The following is a 27,847-nucleotide window of genomic DNA, read 5'->3' as shown; positions in this document are numbered from 1 at the left end:
CAAAATTGAACAGAACTCAGCTGACGCCCACACATGGAGGGAGTATTTAAACTAGCCCAAGCCAGAGGAAAATCACCCATCTCAGCAGTCAGAACTTGAGTTCTGGCAAACATTACCACCTTGTGCTACAGTGCTCTGGGCCCCTAAATAAACTTGAAAGGCAGTGTAGGCCACAAGAACTGCAACTTCTTGGCAAGTCTTAGGGCTGAACTGGGCTCAGAGCCAATGGACATGGCGGGCAGATATATGACCTACTGAGACACCAGCCAGGATGGCTTAAGGGGTTGCTGGCATCACCCCTCCATTAACCCCAGACTGCACAGCTCACAGCTCCAAAAGAGACCCCTTCCTTCTGCTCAAGGAGAGGAGGGGAAGAGTGGAGAGGACTTTGTCTTGCATCTGGGATACCAGCTCAGTCACAGCAAGACAGGGCACCAGACAGTCGTGAAGCACCCTTTCCAGGCCCTAGCTCCTGGATGACATTTCTAGATACACCCTGGGCTGGAAGGGAACCTGCTGCTTTGAAAAGAAGGACCCACTTGACGGGATTTATCACCTGCTTACTGAAGAGCCCTTTGGCCTGAATAACGAGCAGCAAGAGAAAAGAAACAAATAACATATAATGGAGCTCCAATAGGTCTGGCGGCAGACTTTTCAGTGGAAACCTTATGCGCCAGAAGAGGGTAGCATGATATATTCAAACTGCTGAAGGAAAAAGACTTTTATCCCAGAATAGTGGGATAACATCCCACTATTATTATAGTGGCAAAAACATCCTTCAATTATGAAAGAGAAATAAAGACTTTCCCACACAAACAAAACCTGAGGGATTTCATCAACATCAGATGTGTCCTTAAAGAAACGTTAATGGGAGTACATTAATGAGAAAGAAAAAGACATTAATAAACAATAAGAAATCATCTGAACGTACTAAAGTCACAGAAAATAGAAAGTACACAGACAAACAGAAAATATTATAACACTAATTGTGGTGTGTCAACTACTCTTAAGTAAAAAGACTAAATTAGGGACCAATCAAAAAATAATAACCACAACAACTTTTCAAGACATAAAAAGTATAAAAAGATATAAACAGAAACAACAAAAAGTTAAAAAGCAGGGAGATGAAGTTTAAATGTACAGTTTTTATTAGTTCTCTTTTTGCTTGTTCATTTGTTTGTTTAGGCAGTGTTATCAGCTTAAGATAATGAGTTATAAGATAGTATCTGGAAGCCACATGGTAACCTCAAACCAAACATACAACTGATATATAAAAAATAAAAAGAAATGAAATCATATCACCAGAGAAAATCACCTTCACTAAAAGGAAGACAGCAAGGAAGGAAAGAAGGAAGAGAAGACCACAAAACAATGAGAAAACAAATAACAAAATGGAAGGAGTATGCCTTTACTTATCAATAATAACACTGAATATAAATGAACTAAACTCTTCAATCAAAAGACACAGACTGGTGTAATGGATTAAAAAAAAAAAAAAGACCCAAAGATCTGTTGCTTACAAAAGACACACTCTACCTGTAAAGACACACATAGACTGAAAATAAAGAAATGGAAAAAGATATTCCATGCCAATGGAAACCAAAAAAGAGCAAGATCACTATGCTTGTATCAGACAAAATAGATTTCAAGACAAAAACTGTAAGAAGAGATAAAGAAGGTCACATATAATGACAAAGGGGTCAATTCAGCAAGAGGATATAACAATTGTAAATACAATGCATATACATATGTAATGCATGTAATACAATGTAAATATATACGCACCCAACACTGGAACATCCAGACATATAAAGCAAGTATTATTATAGCTAAAGAGAGACCCCAACACAATAATAGCTGGAGACTTAAATACCCTACTTTCAGCCTTGGAGAGATCTTCCAGACAGAAAATCAACAAGGAAACATCACAGTTAACCTGCACTATAAACCAAATGGACCTAACAGATATTTACAGAACATTTCATCCAATGGCTGCCGAATACACATTCTTTTCCTCATCACAAAGCTCATTCTCAAGGACAGACCACATGTTAGGTTACAAAACAAGTCTTAAAACATTCAAAAAAATTGAAATTATCTCAAGCATCTTCTCTGATGACAATGGAATAAAACTAGAAATGGTTAACAAGAGAAATATTAGAAATTATACAATTACATGGAAATTAATGTGCTCCTGAATGACCAGTGGTCAATGAAGAAATTAAGAAGGAAATTGAAAATTTTCTTGAAACAAATAATAATGGAAATACAACATACCAAAACCTACAGGATTCAGCAAAAGTAGAACTAAGAGGGAAGTTTATGGCTATAAATGCCTACAACAAAAAATAAGAATAAACTTCCAATAAATAACCTAATGATACCTCTTAAAGAATTAGAAAAGCAAGATCAAACCAAACCCAAAATTAGCAGAAGAAAAGAAATAATAAAGATCAGGGCAGAAATAAATGAAATTGAAATGAAAAAGACAACACAAAAGCGCAAGTAACAAAAAGTTGGTTTTTTGAGAAGTTTTACAAAATTGACAAACCTTTAGCCAGACTATGAAAAAAAGAAGACTGAAATAAATAACATCAGAAATGAAAAAGGAGACATTACAACTGATACCACAGAAATTCTAAGGATCATTAGCAGCCACTGTGTGCAACTATTTGCCAATAAATTGGAAAATCTAGAAGAAACTGACACATTCCTAGACACATACAACCTACCAAGATTGAGCCATGAAGAAATCCAAAACCTGAACAGACCAATAACAAACAATGAGATCGAAGCCATAATAAGAAAGCTTCCAGCAAAGAAAAGCCCAGGACCTGATGGCTTCACTGCTGAATCCTCCAAAACATTTAAGGAAGAACTGATACCAATCCTACTCAATCTATTCCAGAAAACAAAGGAGAAGGGAATACTTCCAGACTCATTCTATGAGAACAGTATTATCCTGACACTAAAACTGGACAAAGGTATATCCACAAAAGGAAAACTACAGGCCAATAAATACTGATGCAAAAATCCTCCACAAAATACTAGCAAACCAAATTCAACAGTACATTAGAAAGATCATTAATCATGACCAAGTGGGATTTATCTCTGGGATGCAAGGATGATGGTTCAACATATGCAGATCAATCAATGTGATACATTATATCAAGAAAATGAAGGATAAAAAACATATGATTATTTCAATTGATCCTGAAAAAGCATTTGATAAAATTCAACATTCCTTCATGATAAACACCCCCAAGAAACTATGCAGAGAAGGAACATATCTCAACTTAATGAAGACCATGTACAATAGACCCACAGCTAGTATCATACTGAATGGGGAAAAACTGAAAGCCTTTCCTCTAAGATTTGGAATACAAGGATGTCCACTGTCACTATTATTCAACATAGTACTGGAAGTCCTAGCTAGAGCAGTCAGATGAGAGAAAGATATAAAGGGAATCCGAATTAGAAAGGAAAAAGTCAAAATATCCTTATTTGTAAATAATATGATCTTATATTTTGAAAAACCTAAAGACCACCAAAAAACTATGAGAACTGATAAATAAATTCAATAAAGTTGCAAGATACAAAATCAACTTACAAAAATCAGTAGCATTTTTATATGCCAACAGTGGACAATCTAAAAAAGAAATAAAAATGTAACCCCATTTACAATAGCTACAAATAAAATAAAATACCTAGGAATTAACCAAAGAAATGAAAGATCTCTACAATGATAATTATAAAACATCGATGGAAGAAACTGAAAAGGACAAAAAAAGGAAAGAAATTCTATGTTTATGGATTGGAAGAATCAATATTGTGAAAATGTTACTACTACCAAAAGCAATCTACCTATTCAATGCAATCCCTCTCAAAATACCAGTGACATTCTTCACAGAAATAGAAAAACAATCCTAAAGTTTATATGGAACCACAAAAGACGCAGAATAGCCAAAGTTATCTAAAGCAAAAAGAACAAAACTGGAGGAATCCCATCACCTGACTTCAAATTATGCTACAGAGGTATAGTATTAGGCTGGCACAAAAGTAATTGTGGTTTTTTGCCATTAAAAAAAAAAAGGGCAAAAATCGCAATTACTTTTGCACCAACCTATAACCAAAACAGCATGATACTGGCATAAAGAACAGACACAGGCCAGGCACAGTGGCTCACGCCTGTAATCTCAACACTTTGGGAGGCTGAGGCTGGAGGATCACGAGATCAAGAGATCGAGACCATCCTGGCCAACATGGTGAAACCCCATCTCTACCCAAAATACACAAATTAGTTGGGTATGGTGGCACGTGCCTGTAGTCCCAGTTACTCGGGAGACTGAGGCAGAAGAATCACTTGAACCCGGGAGGTGGAGGTTGCAGTGAGCCGAGATCACTCCACTGCACTCCAGCCTGGCGACAGAGCAAGATTCTGTCTCAAAACAACAACAACAACAACAACAACAAAACAAACACAAAAAACAGACACATATATCAGTGCAACAGAAAATCCAGAAATAAATCCATATATCTACAGTGAACACATTTTCGACAAAGGTTCCAAGAACCTGGAAACCTGGGGAAAGGACAGTCTCTTCAATAAATGGTACTGGAAGAACTGGATATCCATATGCAGAAGAATGAAACTAGACCCCTATCTCTTGCCATACACAAAAAATCAAATCGAAATGAATTAACGACTTAAATCTCAGACTTCAAACTATGGAACTACAAGAAAACATTGGGGAAACTCTCCAGGACAGTGGAGTGGGCAAAGACTTCTTGAGCAATCTCCGACAGGCACAGGCAACCAAAGTAAATAAATGGGCAAATGGGATCACATCAAGTTAGCTTTTGCACAACAAAGGAAACAATCAACAAAGTGAAAAGACAACCCACAGAACTGGAGAAAATATTTGCCAACTATCCATCTGACAAGGGATTAATAACGAAAATATATAAGGAACTCAAACAACTCTATACTCAAAATGTAATAATCTGATTAAATAATGAGCAAAATATTTGAATAGACATTTCTCAAATGAAAACATACGAATGGGAAACAGGTATATAAAACCGTGCACAACATCACTGATCGTCAAAGAAATGCAAATCAAAACTACAATGAGATACTATCTCACCCCAGTTAATACAGCTTTCATTCAAAAGACAGGCAATAAAATGCTGATGAGTATAAGATGAAAAGGGAACCCTCTTGCACTGTTGGTAGGAATGTATATTAGTACAATCACTATGGAGAACAGTTTGGAGGTGACTCAAAAAAACTAAAAACAGAACGACCATATGATCCAACGATCCCAATGCTAGGTATACACCCAAAGGAAAGGAAATCAGTATATGCAAGAGACATTTGCACTCCCATGTTCATTGCGGCACTATTCAGAATAGGCTATATTTGGAAGCAACCTAAGTGTCCATCGACTAACAAATGGATAGAGAAAATGTGGTACATACACATAATGGAGTATTACTAATCCATAAAAAAAGAATGAGATCCTGTCACTTGCAACAACATGGATGGAACTGGAGGTTACTAGGTTAAGTGAAACAAGCCAGGCACAGGAAAATATTGCATGTTCTCACTTAACTGTGGGAGCTAAAACTTAAAACAACTGAACTCATGGAGATAGAGCATAGAAGGATGGTTACCAGAGGGTGGAAAGGGTAGTCGAGGGTCAGGGAGGGATGGTGAACGGGTACAAAAAAGTAGTTAGAAAGAATAAATAGGCCGGGCGCAGTGGCTCAGGCCTGTAATCCCAGCACTTTGGGAGGCCGAAGCGGGCGAATCATGAGGTCAGGAAATCAAGACCATCTTGGCTAACACGGTGAAACCCAGTCTTTACTAAAAATACAAAAAATTGGCCAGGCGTGGTGGCAGGCACCTGTAGTCCCAGCTACTCGGGAGGCTGAGGCAGGAGAATGGCCTGAACCTGGGAGGCGGAGCTTGCAGTGAGCCGAGATAGCGCCACTGCACTCCAGCCTGGGCAACAGAGCGAAACTCTGTCTCAGAAAAAAAAAAAAAGGATAAATAAGACATAGTATTTGCTAGCACAGCAGGGTGACTATAGTAAAAAATAATTTAATTGTACTTTTAAAAATAACTTAAACCATATGATTTGATCTTGATTGTTTTAAAGACAAAGGATAAATGCTTAAGTCATGGATACCCTGATGTGACTATTATGGACTTCAAAATATCTTTTGGCCTGGCGCAGTGGCTCACGCCTGTAGTCCCAGAACTTTGGGAGGCTGAGGCGGGTGGATCACTTGAGGTCAGGAGTTCGAGACCAGCCTGGCCAACATGGTGAGACCCTGTCTCTACTAAATCTACAAAAATTAGCTGGCCGTGGTGGCGCACACCTGTAATCCCAGCTACTCAGGTGGCTGAGGCACAAGAATCACTTGACCACTGGAGGCAGAGGTTGCAGTGAGCCGACAACGCGCCACTGTACTCCAGCCTGGGAGACAGAGCAAGACTGTGTCTCAAAAAAAAAAAAAAAAATTATTGTAATCCATAAAAATATACACCCTACTATGTATCTACAAAAATTAGATAAAAATAAATTACCTCTAGACAGGAGAAATAAGTTCTAATGTTCTACAGCACTGTAGGGTGACTGTAGTTAATAATAATTTATTATATATTTTTGAGTACTAGAAGAGAGGATTATCCTGATGTAACCATTAAACATTATATACATGTATTGAAATATTACTCTATCTCATAAATGTTTATCACATATGAATTAAAAAAATATAACTGATAAGAAAGCTTTGTGTTGTAGTTCATTTTTTCTTTTTCAGTTGTACATAAAATTTTGCCTTACAATCAATGATGAGTTAGTTTGGGTGTAAACTATGGCAGTATTTATTTCATTTTTGGGAAATAATGAGATAACTGTAGTGCCTACAAAACAGTTCATAAATGCTGGTACTGTTTACTATTCATTTATCTATCCATCTATTCAACAATTACAACTGAACACCTACTATGTGCTAGATACCATTCCAGTGCTAGGAATAGAAGGGTAAAAACATAAGGTCTCTACTCTCATAGAGCAATTTTATTATTATTATTGTCATTATTAACATCATTGCTGCTGCTACTACTACTTCTAGTTGTTTCCACAGGCTAGAATATTAAATGAAATTCTTTTTTTTAATGGACAGAACAGTATGAAATATTAAACGAAATTCTTAAATGAATGAAAATGAAAAACTCAGGACAACCACACAGAGAACTGTGGGTCAGTTTCTAGAAGCCATAAAGTAGCTCAACTCTAAGCATTCCTCAAAATGCTGGCAAAAGCCTATTCAAAGAAAGTTTTTAAAAATTCAATAATTGTGTTGAAGGTCATTTATTACAGTGAAAATAAGCAAATTACAATTAACAATATCACAATACCCCTGTACAGTGCAGATTTCTAGCTTCTTACACACACTTTTTCAAAAACTCCAAGGCAGTAAGGCGCTCCTAGCTTTTTCCTTAATCAATGACAAACTATAGGTTCAAGACTTTTAAAATACCAAGTTTCTAAAAATTTGTAAAATTTCAAACTTACCAAAAAATTGCAATTGCATTTTTATTTATATAATGACCCATTACAGACTATTTAAACAGACTATTTTATAATCCATAATAGGACATTTTAAGTTGTTTTTATTCAGAAATGGGCGAATTCTCCATTTCTATGGGGAATTCAATTTAAATTACCTTATTTTGACTTTCAAATAGCATAGTTAACTGATAAAAGCTGTATCGTTCTGGGTTCCAGTCTGGTTCCCTCCATTTACTATGCAACCTTGGGAAATAACTTAGCCTCTCTGTGTCTTTCAGCTTCTTCATCAGTAAAATGGTAACACAGTCCAACTCTCTGAAAGGTCAGTGCTCTTTCCTACCTCAGAAACTTCACATCTACTGCTACTTCTGTCTAAAACACTCTTCTTCCCCTGCTTCACTTGAAAATTCCTACTCTTCCTTCACTTTTTTTAATCATTTCCTCGAAAACGTCTTCCCTATCCCTGCAGACTAAGTCAGACTCATCATTTTGTAGCACTCAATACCTTCCCGTCAGAATAGATATCACAATATGTGATTGTGTATTGTACTCTCTTGCCTTTCTGGATGTGTTTGGTTCATTGCTGTAGCTATAGAACCTTCCACATAGCATTACATAAGGTAGGCATAAATTTTTTTGTTGTTAAATGAATAATACTACTTAACTAGAGGTGTAATGAGTCGTGGTAAAGATAACTAAAATATCCAAAAGAACATGTCTAAAATCAAGTAAGCTCTCAATAAGTAGTAGGGTTTTTTTCCCAGGCAATTTGACTAGAAACTTTTTACAGGAACTTTTCCAAGAAATAATACTGTGACTTTGGATAAAACGTCTCAGTGAAGCAGTGAGTCGGAAGCAAGGCAGACAGACTAAAGTACTCAAGGGCAGGACAGAGTAGGCTAACATAATACCAGACAGGGGATTGATACAAACAAGACATACGTGGGCATGATGATATCTTGATTCTGAGGCCACCTTCTGTCCTTGCTAGGAAGCTTCTTACAGATCTTCTGCCTAACAAAAACTAATCCTAAAGCAACAAGTAGGTACACTTGGTTGGAAAGAATACCATAAGGAAATACAGACCACAAGAAGTAAAGCTTTTAATTTGCAAAAAAACCTAATTGTCTAAGTAGAAAATCCTATGGACTCTATTTATAAAACTTATTGGAGCTAATAAGTTTTAGTATATAGGGTCAATATAAAAAATCAATCTTATTTCTATAAACTAGCAACAAAAAAACTAAAAATTAAAATTTAACAATCAATGCCATTTATAACATCACCCCAAAATAAGAAATACTTACTGAGAGATCTCACAAAAGATGTCCAAAACATGAGAAAAAAAAATACCAGGCAAGCCCAAAATGAAGGACATTCTACAAAATTCTTAAAGAATACTACTCAAAACTGTCAAGGTTGTGAAAAATGAAGACTGAGAAACAAATAGATCAAAGGTAACCAGGAAGACATTATGCCTAAAAGTGATACTCTAGAACAACAACAACACAAAGATATAAGTGGAAGAGGGATAAAATCCAAATAAAATCCAAATGTGCCACAGTAATATAAGATGTTGATGTTAGGGCAAAATAGGTAAGGAATATAAGGGAATTCTCTGTATTATTTTTGCAACTATAATCTACATATAATCTACAATTATTCCAGAAATAAAGTCTATTCTTAAAATATCATTTACAATAGCATCAAAAAAATAAGAAATACTTAGGAATAAATCTGATAAAGCTATCCAAGACATGTAGGCTGAAAAACCACAAAGCATTGCTGGAAGAAACTGAAAATGCCTAAATAAATGGAGAGATAAACAATCTTCATGGATTCGAAGACTCAGTATCATTAAAATAACAATTTCCCACAAATTGCCCTGAGGATTCACAGTAACCCCAGTTAAAATCCCAGTCGCCTTTTATGTTGTCATTAAAAATTAACAAGCTGATTCTAAAAGTTAAATGGAAATCTAAATCAACCAGAACTGCCAAACAACTCTGGAAAAAAAAGTACAAAGCTGAAAGCTTTACCTGACCAGACTTCAAAACTCTTTATAAGCTATAGTAATCTACAAAGTACTGGTATAAGCACAAACAGATCAACAGTATAGAAGAGAGAGAACAGAAATAGACCCACACATACAGTGTCAGTTTATTTCAGCAAAGATGCAATGACAGTGAAGAAAGGATAGTCTTTTCAACAAATAATGCCAGAACCATATGCAAACAATTGAACTCCAATTCATACACTATGCCACATGTAAAAATTAATTCCAAATGGATCACAGACATAAGTATAAACCTTCATACTACCACATTTATAAAAGAAAACATAGCAGAAAATCTTTGTGATCCTGTGTGAGGCAAAGACTTCTTAGATACAACATCAAAACTATAATCCATTTTAAAAACTGATAGTAAGACTGCACCAACATTAAGAACATCTGCTCTTCAAAAGACACCTTCGGCCGGGCGCAGTGGCTCACGCTTTTAATCCCAGCACTTTGGGAGGCTGAGGCGGGTGGATCACGAGGTCAGGAGATCAAGACCACGGTGAAACCCCGTCTCTACTAAAAATACAAAAAAAAATTAGCTGGGCGTGGTGGCGGGCGCCTGTAGTCCCAGCTACTCGGAGAGGCTGAGGCAGGAGAATGGCGTGAACCCAGGAGGTGGAGCTTGCAGTGAGCCGAGATCGCGCCACTGCACTCCAGCCTGGGTGACACAGTGAGACTCCGTCTCAAAAAAAAAAAAAAAAAAAAAAAGACACCTTCAAGTTGGAGGTCTCATACTTCCTGATTTCAAAACATACTGCAAGACTACAGTAATCAAAAAGTGTGGAACTGGCATAAAACAGACATACAGACCATGGTACAGAACAGAGTCCAGAAATAACCCCTCAAATATATAGTAAAATGATTTTTGATGAGGATGCCAAGACCATTCAATGGGGAAAGAACAGTCTCTTCAATAAATGATGCTGGAAAACCTAGAAGTACACATGCAAAATAATAAAGTTGGGCCCTTACCTTGTTCCATACACAAAAATTAACTCAAAATAAATGAAAGACCTGAATGTAAGACCTAACACTCTTAAACTCTCTAAATACTCTAAAACTCTTAGAAGAAAACATAGGAGAGTAAAGCTTCATGACATTAGATTGCAATTATTTCTTGGATATAACACCTAAAGCACAGTCAACCAATGTAAAAATACATAAGATAGACTACATTACCATTAAAAATTTCTATGACTCAAAGGACACAATCAATAGAGTGAAAAGCCAACCTACAGAACAGGAGAATTTATTTGCAAATCATATATATGAGGGGTGAATATCCAGAATATACAAAGAACTCCTACAACTCAATATCAACAACAAAAACCCAAATAACCTGATTTTAAAATGGGCAAAGGAGTTGAATAAATATTTCTCCGAAGAAGATATACAAATGACCAATAAGCATGTGAAAAAATACTGAACATCACTAATTATTAGGGAAATGCAAACCAACGACACAATGAGATACCATCTCACACCCATTAGTATGGCTGCTATAAACAAACAAACAAACAAAACAGAAAATAGAGCCCACAGGGTCACACACACCGTAGTCCCAGCTACTCAGGAGGCTGGGTGGGAGGATCCCTTGAGCCCAGGAGTTGGGTGGGGGGAGGGGGGAGGGATAACATTAGGAGATATAACTAATGCTAAATGACGAGTAATGGGTGCAGCACACCAACATGGCACATGTATACATATGTAACAAACCCACACGTTGTGCACATGTACCCTAAAACTTAAAGTATAATAATAATAAAATTAAAAAAAATAAAAACAACAACAAAGAGAAAATAAGAAGTGCAGGTGAGGGTGTGGAGAAACTGCAACCCTTAGGTAATCCTAATGAAAATGTAAAATGATACAGCTGCTATGAAAGATGGTATGATGTTTCTTCAAAAAATTAAAAACTACCATATGATCTAGCAATTCCACTGCTGGATATATGTAAAAAAAAAAAAACTGGGAACTTTCTTTAAAGGTCTCAAAGAGGTATTAGTACACTCATGTTCATACCACCATTATTCACAATAGCCAAGGGGCAGAATCAACCTGTGTTCTTGACGGATGACAAACAAATCGTAGTGTATACATACCATGAAATATTATTCAGCCTTAAAAAGTAGGGAAATTCTGACGCATGCTACAACACGAATGAGCCTTGCGGACAGTATGCTAAGTGAAATATGCCAGTCACAAAAAGACAGATACTGTATGATTCCACTTATGTGGAGTACCTAGAGTAATCCCATTTGTAGAAAAAGAAGGTAGAAAAGTGGTTGCCAGGGGCTGGGGAGAATGGGCAATGGGAAGCTGTTTAACGGGTGTAGAGCTTCAGTTTTGCAAGATGAAGAACTGGAGACTGGTTGCACAACAATGTGAATACATTTTACAGTATTAAATTGTACAATTTAAAATGGTAAGATAGTAATTTTATGTGTATGTTACAATTTTTTAAAAAAACTACAAGGGTAGAATGGGAGAAAATATTTGCAAATTACATACGTGAAAAAAGACTTGTATTCACAATATATAAAGAACTCTCAAAACTCAGTAAGAGGGCAGGCACAGTGGCTCATGCTTGTAATCCCAGCACTTTCAGAAGCCGAGGTGGAACAATCACTTTAGCCCAGGAGTTTGAGACCAGCCTGGGTAACATAAGGAGACCTGTCTCTAAAAAAATTTTTTAAATTAGCTGGGTGTGGTGGCACATGCTACTTGGGAGGCTGTGGTGGAAAGGTCACTGGGGCCTGGAAGGTCGAGGTTGCAGTGAGCCGAGATTGTGCCACTGCACTACAGCCTGGGCGAGACAGTGAGACCCTGTGGCAAATAAATAAATAAACAAATTTCGATAAGAAAATAAACAATCCAATAAAAAATGTGTAATATTTGAACAGACACATCATCACAGATACATGAATGTATATAAACATATGAGAATATTCTCAACATCATTAATTATTAGAAAAATGCAAATTAAACCACAAGGAGACACCACTTCACACATATTGGAATACATAAAATTAAATAGACTATCCACTCCAAGTTTTGACAAGAATATGGAACAACTGGAACTCTCATGTACTATTAGTGGATATATAAAATAGAACAAATACTTTGGAAAATAGTTTGGCAGTTTCTTAAAAAGTTAAACATGGACCTACCATATGACCTAGCATTTCACATCTAGGTATTTGCTCAGGAAAAATGAAAACATATGTATAAAGATTTATATCTGAATGTTCATAACAGCTTTATATGTAATCTTTATTTGTATAAAGATTTATATCTGAATGTTCACAACAGCTTTATTTGTAATAGCCAGCAAGTCGAAACAACCCAAATGTCTGTCAGGAAGTGAACAGATAAACAAATTGTGGTATATAGCCACACAATAGAATGCCACTAAATAATAAGAAATAATATATGCAACATGAAACAATCTCAAAATAAACATACTAAGTCCAAAAAAAAAAAAACCCAGACCAAAAAAAACCTCATACTGTATGATTCACTTATATAAAATTCTAGAAAATGCAAACTAATCTCCAGTGACGGAAAGTAGATGGTCCTTAAGGATGATGAAGGTGAGGTACAGAAGGGACAGACAGGGACCACAAAGGGGCACAAGGAAAATTTTGGAGGATGACAGCTATGCTCAATATCTTGATTGTGGTGATGGTTTCATGGATACACACATGTATCAAAACCCAGAAAATTATAAAATTTAAATTTGTGTAATGTATTATGTCAATTATACCTCAATAAATCTCTTTTAAAAACTGCTTTAGGATTGAACAATCTATTTTTCAAAGCACTGATATGTATTTGAGTATATAAATTAAAGTTGTTTAAATGGTTAGGAAAAAAAAAAAATTTGACCACAGAATAATCGGCCGAAAAGGCATTTCTCTTTAGAACATAGAATTCTTAAGGTTCTTCCAGTCCAAAACTTCTACAATCTAATTGGCACATAAGAGGTTAACAAAACTACAGTTTGTCTTACAATCTCTAAAGAGACTGTGGAAAATGTAAATACATTAATCAATAAGGGTTTCATAACATCATTTCTTTAAAAGAATTACATAGAAGAGAAAAATATTCAGAGAGATGCATAATACCTCATAATATGCATAATACCTCTGATAACTTGCTGGTGGACTGAAAAAGCATCTGAACTGTGCTATTTGCTCCCATAAAAAGAAAGCTTACTAGCAATGATGTCAGATTTTCTTCAAAAGTTATCTGTTTAAAAGATGGAATAAATGATATTTACGGTTCAAGGATATAAGTATTAAATTTTCTTCCCAATGAATGTAAGCTTTAGGGCATAATTTCCAATTTTATGGTTCAAATTCAGTAAAAGTAGGAACTCTTTTCTGCACTGTAACATCTAATTAAATACATAAAGAATAGAAAGATTTGAAATGAGAACCCACACCAAAAACATCATGTTCTCTGTCAGCGAAAGGTCGGAGAAAAGATCTGGAAAGCAGTGTGAAAATGTAGCCCATGCCTGTACTGACAACCTTTTATTGCTCCCTTCACCCTATCTAGTTATGAATTTCAGCAGACAGAAATATGGGGTGGGGCTTAGAAGACTATGAAATGATTTACTGTTGGAAAATGCCTTGCTGCCTAGCACAAAGCTATACCAATAACTCCCCAAAATGTCTGAACAGAAAAGAGCAAATGAAGGCATTTGGTCAGAAAATCAGGATTCAAATTCAGGCTTGACCAGACACTGAGCTATGTAACATTGATTAAGCCACTTCATATCCATTTCCTCATCAGTAAAATGAAAAGTTAGGTGTGTGTACACACATACTAATTTTAATCAGTAGGTTAAGTATAAAAAAATAGAAAACTTGAAGAATGGGAGGCAGTTCTGTATTCACACCAACTTACCAATAACTCAATGCAATAGCTTTTTGTGAGCAGTCTCTGTCTCCCAGAAACTGTCAGATGCTTGAGACACAGAAATTAGTAAGTAGTTTGGTCTCCTCTTAAAAGTGAACATTAAAAAAAGAAAGAAAAAAAAATTCCTGCCTTGATGAACAGACAATGCAGCTGATAAGACAACTAAGACACAATGAACCAGAACTACCAAATACAAGGAGTTTAGCACGATGAGAGAGGAAAGTTCAAGTATAATGGGAACACACAGGAGGAAATACCACTAGCAAGATCACTAGTTCAAGTTAGACAAATCCATCATGTATACGAAAAACCATGAGGATTTTACAGAGAATGCTCCACCAGGACAAGCAAAATGCAAGAAGTTGGATTTTAAGAGCCTAAGCTAAGTTTCTTAATACTCTTAATAATTATCATCAGTTGCTACAGCTAATTAGACCTCAAAAATAGTCTAAACCAGAATCTTTTCAAAACAGAATCTTTTCAAAAACAGAAACACACAAAAATCTGAGACTATCTTATTTGAAATGACTATAAATGGTATTTTCACATGATTCTAAAACTAACAGAAATCCATTTTTTCTTCTAATACTACATTTCAATCTTATTTACTGATTTTGGTATTTGCTTTGATAGAAAACACTGCTAGTTTTGGTCCCTAAGCTTGACCTATTGTAATTTTTAAAATAACAACAAAAAAACCTTCACACAAGCAAAATGGGAAGTAGTTTTCTAAGTACATAAAAATTAAATGTAACAATTTAACCAAGGTCACTAGAACCTTTTCGGTTTGTTCTCCACTTAAAAACAGAGCATTTAAAAAAAAAGAAAAGAAAACAAAACAAAAAATGTGTTTGTGTGCCTGTGTTTGGGATGGGACAGTTTCTTCTAGACTTCCTATTGAGGTACTTACAGTGCTGATCACAATCAACTCTGGCAAACACTACTTGATTTTCATTTGGAAATTCTTCCTTAATGACATCGGAAGCTTCCTCAAAAATTGGATGCAACATCTGACTGAAACGACACCTATACACAGAGAAGGATGCCGATTAGAAATGAAAAGCAGAAGTAATAAAATCTTATTTCCGTTATTGCCCATTGACATTTGACATAGGCACAATAAATGACTCTGCGACATAATCACACACTTAATTTAATCATGGACCCTGACGTCATTCAATGGAGATGAAGACAATTTTGAATTCAAAGACTGTATACCAATTCTAAGAATGTATAATAGATTTTGGTTTTATTCATCTTGAGACAATTGCCAGTATTATGGAGCACACAGCTAAGGATCTCTTGCAGAGGTCATAAAACAAGTCTGAAATAAGCTCTCTGAGAAGTACTATTAGGATTTGTAACTACTGAGGCTTGAACATTTATGAAAGAAATTAGCTTTCTCTATTTTATTTACTTTTAATTTTTTTTGACACAGGGTCTCATCCTGTTTCCCAAGTTGGAGGGCAGGGGCACAATCTGAGCTTACTGCACCCTCCACCTCCAGGGCTCAAGCAATCCTCCCACCTCAAAATAATACAATTTTGGACTATTGTGTAAAATATTTTAACTGTATTGCAAATATTAGACCTCTCCACCTGGCTAGTTCTATCAAATCTCACAGGCAAGTTAGCATACTAAATAAATAAGTTATATTAAAAGAATAAATGGTATATAATTAACTATTTCCCCTCAAAATTTACCCCTTGATAAAATGGGCTTTTATATCTGTAAACATACTAAATACACTAAGTCCAGAAGCAAATATCTTAAATTCCTAACCAAGACTTCCTGTCTGTATTTTCTTTTTTCGTTTACTTCAAACACAAGACACAAACCCCACAATATTTTACAAACTTGTTACTTCTAACTGTCCCTTAATCAAGCCAAACTTTTCACAAAAACAGTCATGTGGTGTTTAACGACAGGGATACACTCTGAGAAATACACCATTAGGCGATTTCTTCATTGTGCGAACATCATAAAGTATATTTACACAAACCTAGAAGGTATAGTATAGCCTAGCATGCACCTACACTATATGGTATACAGCCTCCTACTGCTCCTAGGCTACAAACCTGTACCACATGTTAATATACTAAATACTGTAGGCAACTGTAACACAATAGCAGTTGTGTATCTAAACACAGAAAAGGTATAGTAAAAATATGGTATTATATATGGGACTTCTGTCATTGACCTAAACATCATTATGTCATGGATGACTATGTTCTAGGTAATTAAAGGGACCCAATAAGAAGGGGAAGAATCAGAATTAGCAACCAGCTGGGTTAGAATGGCCATTCTCTTACGGAAGAAGTATTAAGGATATGTAAACAAACTACAATTGCTACTCTTGCTTCCGGAGCCCTTTTCCACCAAATTTACTTAAATGATGTCAGTGAACAGTTTAATCCACATGTAATTAGTTCATACACATTAGCTTTAATACAATAAAAATATTGGAAAGCCTGTGAAAGGATGCAAACATTATACTTCCTCCCTATTTCTTCTTGTATATATATATATCTCTTCTAGCCCACTCACCTGACTTCCTAAGGAGATGTCCTAGAATATATCAAGGAGAAACATCTGTATCTTCAATCTCTTGCTTTCAAGTGGCTCTTTCCTCTTTTAGCATTCTTAAATCTCTCCCATCAGGGATAAGAGGGTGGGGTCTGTGGACATCATGGACCGTGTCTTATTTGACTATGTATTCTAATAAACATTCAATATATGTGTATTAAATAAATAAATTGATAGAATGGAGGAATTGGAGCAGTTAGGACCGCAGGTTTGTGGGTTCTTACAGTTTGCTGAAAATAAGGTAGCTGGAGGGCAAGGTAGGCAAGGAGTAGGGGCTGATCAATGGTTTCTTGAAAAATTTAGATCTGACCTAGTGAAGAAAGAGCGGGCAAGCCTCTTTATGGCTTAAGGGCAACGTAAAAAAACACATCAAGGGCTTCTTTTCTCTAGATTGTCCAGTTTGCCACTCATTAAGTATTTAAGCATGGTTCATGTTCAAAATAGGACCTGTCTTAATACAGGTTGAATGTCCCTAATCTGAAAATTCAAAATGCTTCAAAATCTAAAACTGTCTGAGCACTGACAAGATGCTCAAAGGAAATGCACATTGAAGTGTTTTGGATTTCATATTTTTGGGGTTAGGGATGTTGAACCAGTAAGTATAAGGCAAATATTCCCAAATCTGAAAAAATCCAAAAACTGAAACACTTATGGTCTCAAGTATTTCAGATAAGGGATACTCAACCTGTACCAAAAGATGAAAAGGGAAAATGAAATAAAAGTTCAATTCCATTATTACTGTACCTTCTTCATACATGTGTATCCATACACATGGAAATGTTACATTTATAAAAGGAACATCACAAAAGCAATGGATCTATTAAAAGGGCCTAAGGGTCATCTAAACCTAATATTCAATCTAGTGCTTAAATCAATCCTTAACAAATCTACCAAATAGATAAGTCTTTGCAGAGACATTTTGAGGGAACTTACTGATATGACCTAGTTAGAGAAAAAAATAAGCTTTGCAGTTAGGCATACCTGAATTTAAATCCCAGTTCCACCACTTACTAGCCATATGACCTTTCTGAGCCTCGATTTCTCAACCTAAAAGGAAATAATACCTACCTGCAGAGTAGTTCTGAGCATTAAAAAAAAACCTATGTAAAGAGTCTGGATGGTGATGGTTAATGGGTACAAAAATATAGTTAGAATGAATAAGATCTAGTAGGATGGACCGGGCACGGTGGCTCACGCTTGTAATCCCAGCACTTTGGGAGGCCGAGGCGGGCGGATCACGAGGTCAGGAGATTGAGACCACGGTGAAACCCCGTCTCTACTAAAAAAAAAATACAAAAAAATTAGCCGGGCGTGGTGGAGGGCGCCTGTAGTCCCAGCTACTCGGAGAGGCTGAGGCAGGAGAATGGCGTGAACCCGGGAGGCGGAGCTTGCAGTGAGCTGAGATTGCACCACTGCCCTCCAACCTGGGCGACAGAGTGAGACTCCGTCTCAAAAAAAAAAAAAAAAAAAAAAAAAAAAGATCTAGTAGGATGACTACAGTAAACAGAAATGTATTGTACATTTTTAAATAACTAAAAGAGTAAAACTGGAATGTTTGTAACATAAATGATGAATCCTTGAAATGATGAATACTCCATTTACCCTGATACGTGTTTTTTTTGTTTGTTTTTGCTTTTTTGTTTGAGACGGAGTCTCGCTCTGTCACCCAGGCTGGAGTGCCAACAGTGTGATCTCAGCTCACTGCAACCTCTGCCTCCTGGCTTCAAGTAATTCTCCTGCCTCAGCCTCCCAAGTAGCTGGGATTACAGGTGCCCGCCATGTCCGGCTAATTTTTTGTATTTTTAGTAAAGACGGGGTTTCACCATGTTCGTTAGGCTACTCTTGAACTCCTGACCTCAGGTGATCTGCCCGCCTCGGCCTTCCAAAGTGCTGGGATTACAGGCATGAGCCACTGTGCCCGGCCATGTGATTGTCCTACTTTGTACCCCTCTATCAAAATATCTCCTGTGCCCCATAAATATATATACCTACTATGTACCCATAAATATTAGGTAATTTTAAAAAAATAGTCTGGCACAAAACAGCATTATTAACCACCTACTACAGTATTACTCAAGGAGCTGCAGTATTTTTAAGCACCTCTATTACAGAATTATTAAACTGTGCCACATCCATAACTTCCCGAATGAACTCAGAGTCTAGACTTTGAGGCCACATAGTATTAAGTCTATGTCTTACAGCCAATTACCCAAGCTTTTTCAGCTGTATAAAAGAGTATTAATTCATTAACAACTTAAGGTATTCTTTAGGTAATGTTTTCCCAAATAACTCAGTCCACGTTTCCAATTCAGCTTTTTCAAAAGATCAGCAGCACGTTCTATTACTCTTTCTTGCAACACACAAAATTTCTCAGTCAGGAGAAAGTCGTTCTAGTTTTTCTTCAGACATCATCTAGTTGGGTAACCTTGGGAAAGTACTTCAATCCCCTGGATCTCAGTTTTCTTATTTTAAAATAGATTGGACTACATAATCTTCTACCAAATTTTGTGGCTACTAATAAATCTTGACAACCCTAATTTACTTTGAAAAATGTCACCTTTGATACATATTTTATACAGAGCATTTTCTCTGTGTATCTTCAACTTTTTACTAAAGTTCTTTAAATAACCATACCATATATACATTCATTCAGTAGACATTATGTACTTATCAGCCACATATTAAGCAAAGTGCTTGGGGATTAAAGTTGAAAATAAAACTATGGTATATATTTTCACAGAGCAAACAATGTAGTAGGGAGTCACCAACTAGGATTACAGCCTACAAGTGTTATGATTGGGTAAGTACGGGTGTTACGGGAAATAACAGAAGGGCTCCTAATCAGAGTCAAGAGTAGGGGTAGGTGTATTGATCCAGGAAGATAACCTGGAGAAAGTGGCATCTAATCTAAGACTTGAAAGATTAGAACTTAACTAAGTAAAGAAGTGGGTGACAGAAGAATGATCCATCCAGGCAGGGGAAATATCATGCCTCACAGTCCAGTGATGAAATACAGAATTTTATAGGAATTGAAAGAAGTTTAGTATAACTGGAGCAGAATGTGGAAGCGGAGAGAGGCCAGACATAACAGCTACAGAGGGAATAAGAGACCAGTTCATAAGGGGCCTTCTGGGTCAAAGTAAAGGATTTAAACTTTAACCCAAAGGTAATGGAAACATTTTAAGGGCTTTAAGAAGGGGTATAAACTAATCTTATTTACACTGTAAGAAAGAGAACTCTGGCTTACATTGTAGAGAACAGAATGGAGATACATAAGACTAGAGGCACAGAAAAGAAATGAGGAGACTGTAGCATGAATTTTAAGTAAATGACAGGACTGTGGCCTGGAGTATGGTAGTGACAGCTAGTAGGTAGTAAGCCTTAAAGGGTCAGATAAGATACAGAGTGTCTAGGGATAAAGACTATGCCGGTGTTTCAGAATCTTTCCAACTAAATCTCCCTTGCGTTTCAGAATCTTTCCAACTAAATCTCCCTTCTTCCTATCTCCATGCCATATTCTGTAACATCTACTATATACCATGTTGTTCTAGATGCTGGGAATACTGAGTATGCCATTATCTCTGCCCTCAAAGTTTGTTTGCTAGGGCACAAACAAGAAAAGACAAAACATTTAGTAAGAAAAAGAAAGTGGTACATAGAGTACTATATAAACACAAAAGACAGGCTCTGATTCAGCCAGGGGAAGGAGCAAAGGTATCTTAGAAGAGGCAGCAGATTGTATAAATTTAAAAATGTCAACATTATTTTTCCTTCTAAACTTGCCATACCCAAATCATGACTTATAAACACTACCCTCCTTCCACAGTCAGGACAAATACGGAATTGCAATATGTGTTCCCTTTGAGTTGGGGGTGGAGAGAGTCATATTTGAGTTATATGTTACTTGTTTTAAGATATAAGATAACAGAAACAGCTCTATTTCTTTCTTAAAACAGAAATCCTTACCAAATTAAACTACTTCCTTTGTGGATGAAACTTAATTGACTTTATGTATGGAATACTGTCTTGAAATAGAAAAAGCCTTCCCTTCCCCTTTCTAGCAAAGAAAAATTAACCTTTAGCAAGTAAAAACAAACCCAAACCCAAACAATAAGATTACTTACCAGTCAGCATAAAAATTTACTAAAGCAACATCAGCATTGTCTGAAATTGAAAAACAAAACCAAATAAGCTATTTGTAATAATTTTGACATAATTAAAGATACCGTTTCATTATGATCTTTGTCCAATGTAAGGGTCCACTTAAAAAAACACAGTAACTATTATCTCTCACTCAGAAACCTAGAGTCATGGACAGCTTATATAATTTATGGTAAACTTTGTCTCTTTTCTCTGTATGCTTTATAAGTTCACTATATCTTTTGTTTTATGGAGACTGGGTTTCACTCTATTGCCCAGGCTAGAGTGCAGTGGCATGATCAAAACCCAGTGCAGCCTCAAACTCCTGGGTTGACGTTCACCCACTTCACCCTCCCAAGTAGCTAGGACTACAGGCAAACACCACCACACCTGGCTAATTTTTGTATTTTTTTGTAGAGACAGGATCTAGTTATATTGCCCAGGCTGGTCTCGAACTCCTGGCCTCAAGCAACCTCCCACCTTAACCTTCCAAAGTGCTGGGATTACAGGCATAAGCCATCATACCGGCTTCCTTCATTGCATCTTAAATGAATTTAAAGCAAATGTGAAATAAAGTCCAGATAAAGTAAGTAAGCTACTACCATAAAAAGTAAAGTGGAATGATCTGTGTTTTATTTTTTGATCTTCCATATTCATGAATAACTGAGAATTAGTTCTGCAAATAAAATCCCACATCACAGAAAAGACCTGTATAACTAAGTTATTTCTAAACCTCCCATATCCCACCTAGTTGCAACAAGTAATCTACAACTAACGGTGTTGCACAAGATGCCAATTTTTAAATTCCTATCCATTTAACAGTTATTCCCTCCTACAAAAATAACAGCATCATTTGCATATCAAGATGTAAAGACATAAGATGTAGTGCTTTTTGCCTATCCCTAATTCAGAGAAACTTAAAGTCCTCAAGCACTCATGAAAATAAAACACAAAGATATTCTAGAATTTGAAAGATGACAGAAGTGAAAATGACATGTAAGTTTCAATTCCTTTCTTCTCTTTTTACCTTCAAGTTACTTTTTATATATTTGCTTATTCGCTCTAAAGCAGTGGTTCACAAACTGTGGTTCCTGGACCAGAAACACCAACATCACCCGGGAACTCACAGAAATGCAAATCCTTAAGAAATGCAAATCTTTAGGTAGGGGTCTAGCAGTTTCCTAGCAGTATAGATATTAATAAGTGTTCCAGGTGATTCTGATACATGCTAAAGTTTATGGAACCACTCCTCTAAAGAGACTCCATAAGACAGGAATAGACTTTTAGCATTTAAAGGTCCAGGAACATAATATATTACACTCAATGAATGTTGTAACTCCTTTTGCCTCTATTATATGAGTAAGATGGAGGATTAAAAAAAGAAATCATTTACGCACACTGTACATTTTCTTAAAGCTCCTAAGTTACGATTTTCTATCAACCACATCTTCACCTTTCCTTTACTATTTTTAAAAAACAAGAAATGGTTTCTCTCAAGTTAATTATATCCACAACCACATTGTCAGCAAACAAACCATTCAGTAAAAAACTTATTAGGCCAAGTGTGGTGGCTCATGCCTGTAAACCCAGCACTTTGGGAGGCTAAGATGAGAGGACTGCTTGAGGCCAGGAATTCAAGACCAGCCTGGGCAACACAGCAAGATCATGTCTCTACAAGAAAAATTTAAAATCAGCTACGTGCAGTGGAGCACACCTGCAGTCCTAGCTAACTTGGAAGGTTGAGGAAAGAGGATTGTTGAGCCCAGGAGGTCAAGGCTGAAGTGAGCTATGATATTATCATGCCACTGCACTCCAGTATGGGTGGCAAAGCAAGACCCTTTCTCTAAAACAAAAAATAAAAAAAGTACTGAGCTTAACTGGACCAATAACAATAAAAGAGATCAGAATAGGCGATCTAATTAAAGGGAAAAAAGAAAAAAAAGTCTAGGCTGTGTCCTCAGGTCATTAACATTTAGTTCTGCACAGTGAGAACGATTGGTCTCTAAGTAGGCTTATCAAAACATTTCATGAATTGTTAAGAATGGTATCTATATCAAGTTAAATAAATAAAAAAGACTAAAAGTAACCAAAAGTGCTTTGATAATTCAGAAAGTCATGGAATTAATCAGAATGCCAGCGCTTCATCTGTGCTAGCTAACTGAGATTTTATTGTTTTTTTTTTTGTATATATAAACTAACTCTCTACAGAGAAGAAAGAGTACACTTTAAAAATATTGAGGTACTTACTTAAAATTTCATCTATATTCTCTGTATCAAGACTTGTTATTTCAGTTGTTACAGGAGTAAAAACCCAAGTTACCTGAAAATTTAAAAAATGAGAAATTAATAAATGTGTCCACAAAAGGCAAATACGTAAAAGCAGAAAGTCTAAAAATAAATAAAGTTGATTCACTTGTTCCTTAGAAAATTATACATCAATTGAATTGAATCTTTATTATCTAGTCTAGGCTTTTACTAGATAAATGAAATAGGAGAAATATTAGCTTCTCAAACCTAGAAATTGATCAAATAACACTTTCTATACTTGCAAATACACAAAATAGCTTCTAAGGAATTAGGAAAACTGGGAATATACATATCTTTTCAAATTAGCACTTTCAAGAACTTTATAGCACCACAAGAAAAAATTTGTGAGATTATCAGTGTTTAAAGTATAAATATAAAGACCAAAGCTAAGTCTGCTGATTCTATCCTGCCATGTTTCTAAGAGAGAAGAAAATAATGAAAAATGCAAGAAAGACTTTTGCAAGTTGTAAACCAAAAGCCCTTCCAGTATAATTTTCACTTATTGGTGATAACAATGTGTTACATGAGAGGCTATTAAGAAGAAAATAAGAATGTTTTTGCACTTTAATGAACCTGAAATCCAAAGTTCAAGTTTATCAAAGAAAATCTTAGCCTCCCATCTGCAAAACAAAGAAAATATAAAATTTTAAACTAAACTAGCAAATGTTTACTTATTTTAAAAAGTAAAATCTAGTGTATTTTATTTTTAGTTTCCAACTTTAATGACTTGGTGTTTGCTGCCTGGAGAGTTTTTTGTTTGAAATAGAGTTTGTGTATGGAAATTCACTTACTAAATCATTGCTTTTTACTGAATGACAACTAATGTCAGGCTCTGATCAAAGTGCTGAAGACTATTCCTTTGCCCACCCATTTCCTGAATACTTCAGCACTTAGACTCAAAACTTTTATAATTCACCAACAATTCAATCTAAATGCTATAAAGAGATACAATGATGCTAGTATATACATAAGCCCAGCTAATTTTTAAAAATATTTCTGGGCTGGGCATGGTGGCTCATACCTGTAATCTCAGCACTTTGAGAGGCCAAGGTGGGCGGATCACGAGGTCAAGAGATTAAGACCATCCTGGCCAACATGGTGAAACCCTGTGTCTACTAAAAATACAAAAATTAGCCGGCCATGGTGGCGGGTGCCTATAGTCCCAGCTACTCGGGAGGCTGAGGCAGAAGAATCACTTGAACCCAGGAGGTGGAGGTTGCAGTGAGCTGAGATTGCACCTCTCCACTCCAGCTTGGTGAAAGAGCAAGACTCCGTCTCAAAAAAAAAAAAAAAAAAAAAATGTGTGTGTGTGTGTGTGTATATATATATATATATTTCTATAGATTTATTCTTTCCTTAGGAAAGGCCTAAGGATAACACTAAGTCTTATTTTTAAATTACCATTAACGGTGTAGCCAATAACTATCATGTCTGTTAGCAACCAATAAATTATACTCTCCTAAAAGTAGGCTAAATAATTGCAAATCTCCAAATATTTGACTTATAAAACTAATTTCATTATTTTCAGTGCCTCAAACATTAACTGGAAAGATCAGACTTCCCTCACTAGTCATTAGTTACTATTGATGGGGTTTAGGACACATTACTTCAAAATACGGCACGTTGGCATTTGAGGAAATAGCCGAAGCAAAAAGGTCTCCCTGACCTTCTCCTGCCCTTCTCCCCTAAAACAGGTCATAAAATAATTCTCTGACATTACTCTAAAGTAGGTCTTAAGACCCCCCTAAGAGACGTATCCTCTAGACCCTAAGAAAAGGAATATCCCAATCTCTGCGGATACAGAGATACCAAGAAGAATCTAAACTAACAGTTCCCCCAGTTTATTACTATTAGATCATATCCCCTTTGTCCAGTCGTATGTCTGTACAACTGTCCACTTTTCAACAACCTATGAATAAAAATAAAGTTTTTCCCACTTCTTTGGGTTGTAATTTCTGAAGGCTCCCATGTCATGTAAAACTTATATTAAATAAGTTTGTATGCTTTTCTCTTGTTAATCTACCTTTTATTATAGGAGTCTCAGATATGAACCTAGAGATGTGTAAGAAATCTTTTCTACTCTGCATTATCAATGTCTTAACAACAGATCCTGGCCGGGCGCAGTGGCTCACGCTTGTAATCCCAGCACTTTGGGAGGCCAAGGCGGGCGGATCATGAGGTCAGGAGATCAAGACCACGGTGAAACCCCGTCTCTACTAAAAATACAAAAAAATTAGCCGGGCGTGGTGGAGGGCACCTGTAGTCCCAGCTACTCCGAGAGGCTGAGGCGGGAGAATGGCGTGAACCTGGGAGGCGGAGCTTGCAGTGAGCAGAGACTGCACCACTGCACTCCAGCCTGGGCGACAGAGCGAGACTCTGTCTCAAAAAAAAAAATAAAAAATAAAAAAATAACAGATCCTGCCTTCATAAGTATCTGACCAGTTCTAGATAACTGTGGAACCCAATAATATTGGTAATAGCAAGATTTTACACTTGTGTGCTAAAGAAAAACTTAAGAAGGCAGAAAAATATTATCATAGAACAATGAAGTTGGCATTATCAAAGTCAAGTCATTAAATAATTCAATAATATTTACAGTGTGTACTAGGTACTGAGGGCATAAATGCATTCAGCATGGTGTGTGCTACCTCAAATCTGGGTAAGTGGGATAGCCATCACTCAAACATCTATCATTTCTTTGTGTTGGGAACACCCCAAATCTACTCTTCTGGTTATTCTGAAATATTTTTGAAGAGTTAATTACCATCTCTCAAAATATGTAGAGAGAATATATGTTTAAAATCTAAAGTTAATAGCTTTTTACTAGCTGGGCACAGTGACTCATGCCTATAATCCCAGCACTTGGTGAGGCCAAGGCAGGAGGAACCCTTGAGGCCAGACCAGCCTAGGCAACATAGCAAGACCCTGTCTCTACAAAAAACTTAAAAAATTAGCCAGGCATGGTGGCACATGCCTGTAGTCGTAGCTACTGGGGAGGCTGAGGCCACTGGATCACTTGAACCCAGAAGTTCGAGTTTGCAGTGAGCTATGATTGTGCCACTGCACTCCAGCCTGGATGACAGAACAGGACCCTGTCTCACAAAAAAAAAAAAAAAAAAGAGAGAGGGAAATTGCATTTTACCTTGAAATATTTACATGGCAAAAACATTTACATGCTAAGTAATGGCAAAAATGAGGCAATGATCAATTTGGCTGTATTAAATAGATAACTATTACTTTAAAAATACTGTGCTAATAAATATGCAAGTGATAAGATTGGTATTTTGCTAACAGTTGTGTTTGCTAAGAGGGCCCAAAGCAAGAAAACTCTCTGACCCAGTAATCTCTGCTCCCTGTAGGGTGTCAAGGAGGCAGTTTCCTGTTAGCTTATCATTAACATTTCTATTAATATGCAGCATGAAGGGAAAGACGGGTTGTTTATTTGAACTGTTAGTAAGCTCCACTAGTCAGACAAATTGTTTCTTTTCCTGTCAGCCCTGGGCAGCAACAAGATTCTCCCGGGAAAACATCTTCATGTGTCAAATGCTATAGTGCTTAAGTAAAATAAAGTATGACTCCAGACCATAAAGCTTTTGATAGGGATCATTAATTTTTTTTCAATTTAGACTTGAATAAAACTTTTAAATTTACGTTAAAAACAAAATAAAAACTTATATGGAAATTTTCATAGATCTTAATAGTCATGAAGAATATAGTCTCTAATGATGAAATATTTAGACAACATATACAAATATACAGATACGAACTTAGGAAGTATTTTACAACTTGGTCATTCTCTCCAGTTTATTAGTTCATTTTCTTGCCAAGAAAGCAGAGCACAGTGACATCTTTAATCATCTCTCATAATTCATTAGATAACTCCTCCACGCATTTACTGTACCAACTATTACAACATTTCAGCTTAGTGATGGGATCTTATATAAAAAGGCATACCAGTAAAATGGCAAATACCATACCCAAATTCATTTAAAAGACTAATAAAAGTGAAAGGCTAGCTTTCAATAGCAGGAGCTTCTTCAGCTAGGAAAGAATGTTTTCTTCCATTAGATGGTTATTAAAAATTTGTATCTCTCCCTGCTCTGAACACCAAGAGCAGTTTCTATAGGGTGTTAACATATTATTCTGTCTTAAAGAAATTAATTCTATCCTTAAATTAGTTATTTGCGCTGATGTCTTACTTCCTCCAACAGACTGGGAGTACCTTGAAAGTAGAGACTAC

General features: G+C 36.2%; 1 protein-coding gene across 2 annotated transcripts in view; it reads right to left on the bottom strand.

Moving 5' to 3' along the window:
* Positions 1–27,847, bottom strand: part of ERP44 (endoplasmic reticulum protein 44) — a 115,125-nt gene that overhangs the window by 54,626 nt on the left and 32,652 nt on the right. For both annotated transcript variants that reach the window (XM_003260283.3, XM_030829547.1), the window contains exons 2-4: positions 23,548–23,620; positions 21,285–21,324; positions 15,485–15,600 (exon numbers count right to left, since the gene is read on the bottom strand). In XM_003260283.3, coding sequence (XP_003260331.1) covers positions 15,485–15,600; positions 21,285–21,324; positions 23,548–23,620 — 229 coding nt within the window. The remainder of the gene's footprint in view (positions 1–15,484; positions 15,601–21,284; positions 21,325–23,547; positions 23,621–27,847) is intronic.

This window comes from Nomascus leucogenys, chromosome 1a (assembly GCF_006542625.1).
Source record: "Nomascus leucogenys isolate Asia chromosome 1a, Asia_NLE_v1, whole genome shotgun sequence".
Lineage (NCBI taxonomy): Eukaryota > Metazoa > Chordata > Mammalia > Primates > Hylobatidae > Nomascus > Nomascus leucogenys.
Note: the sequence above shows the minus strand (reverse complement) of the source record. Positions and strands in the feature narration are given on the sequence as shown.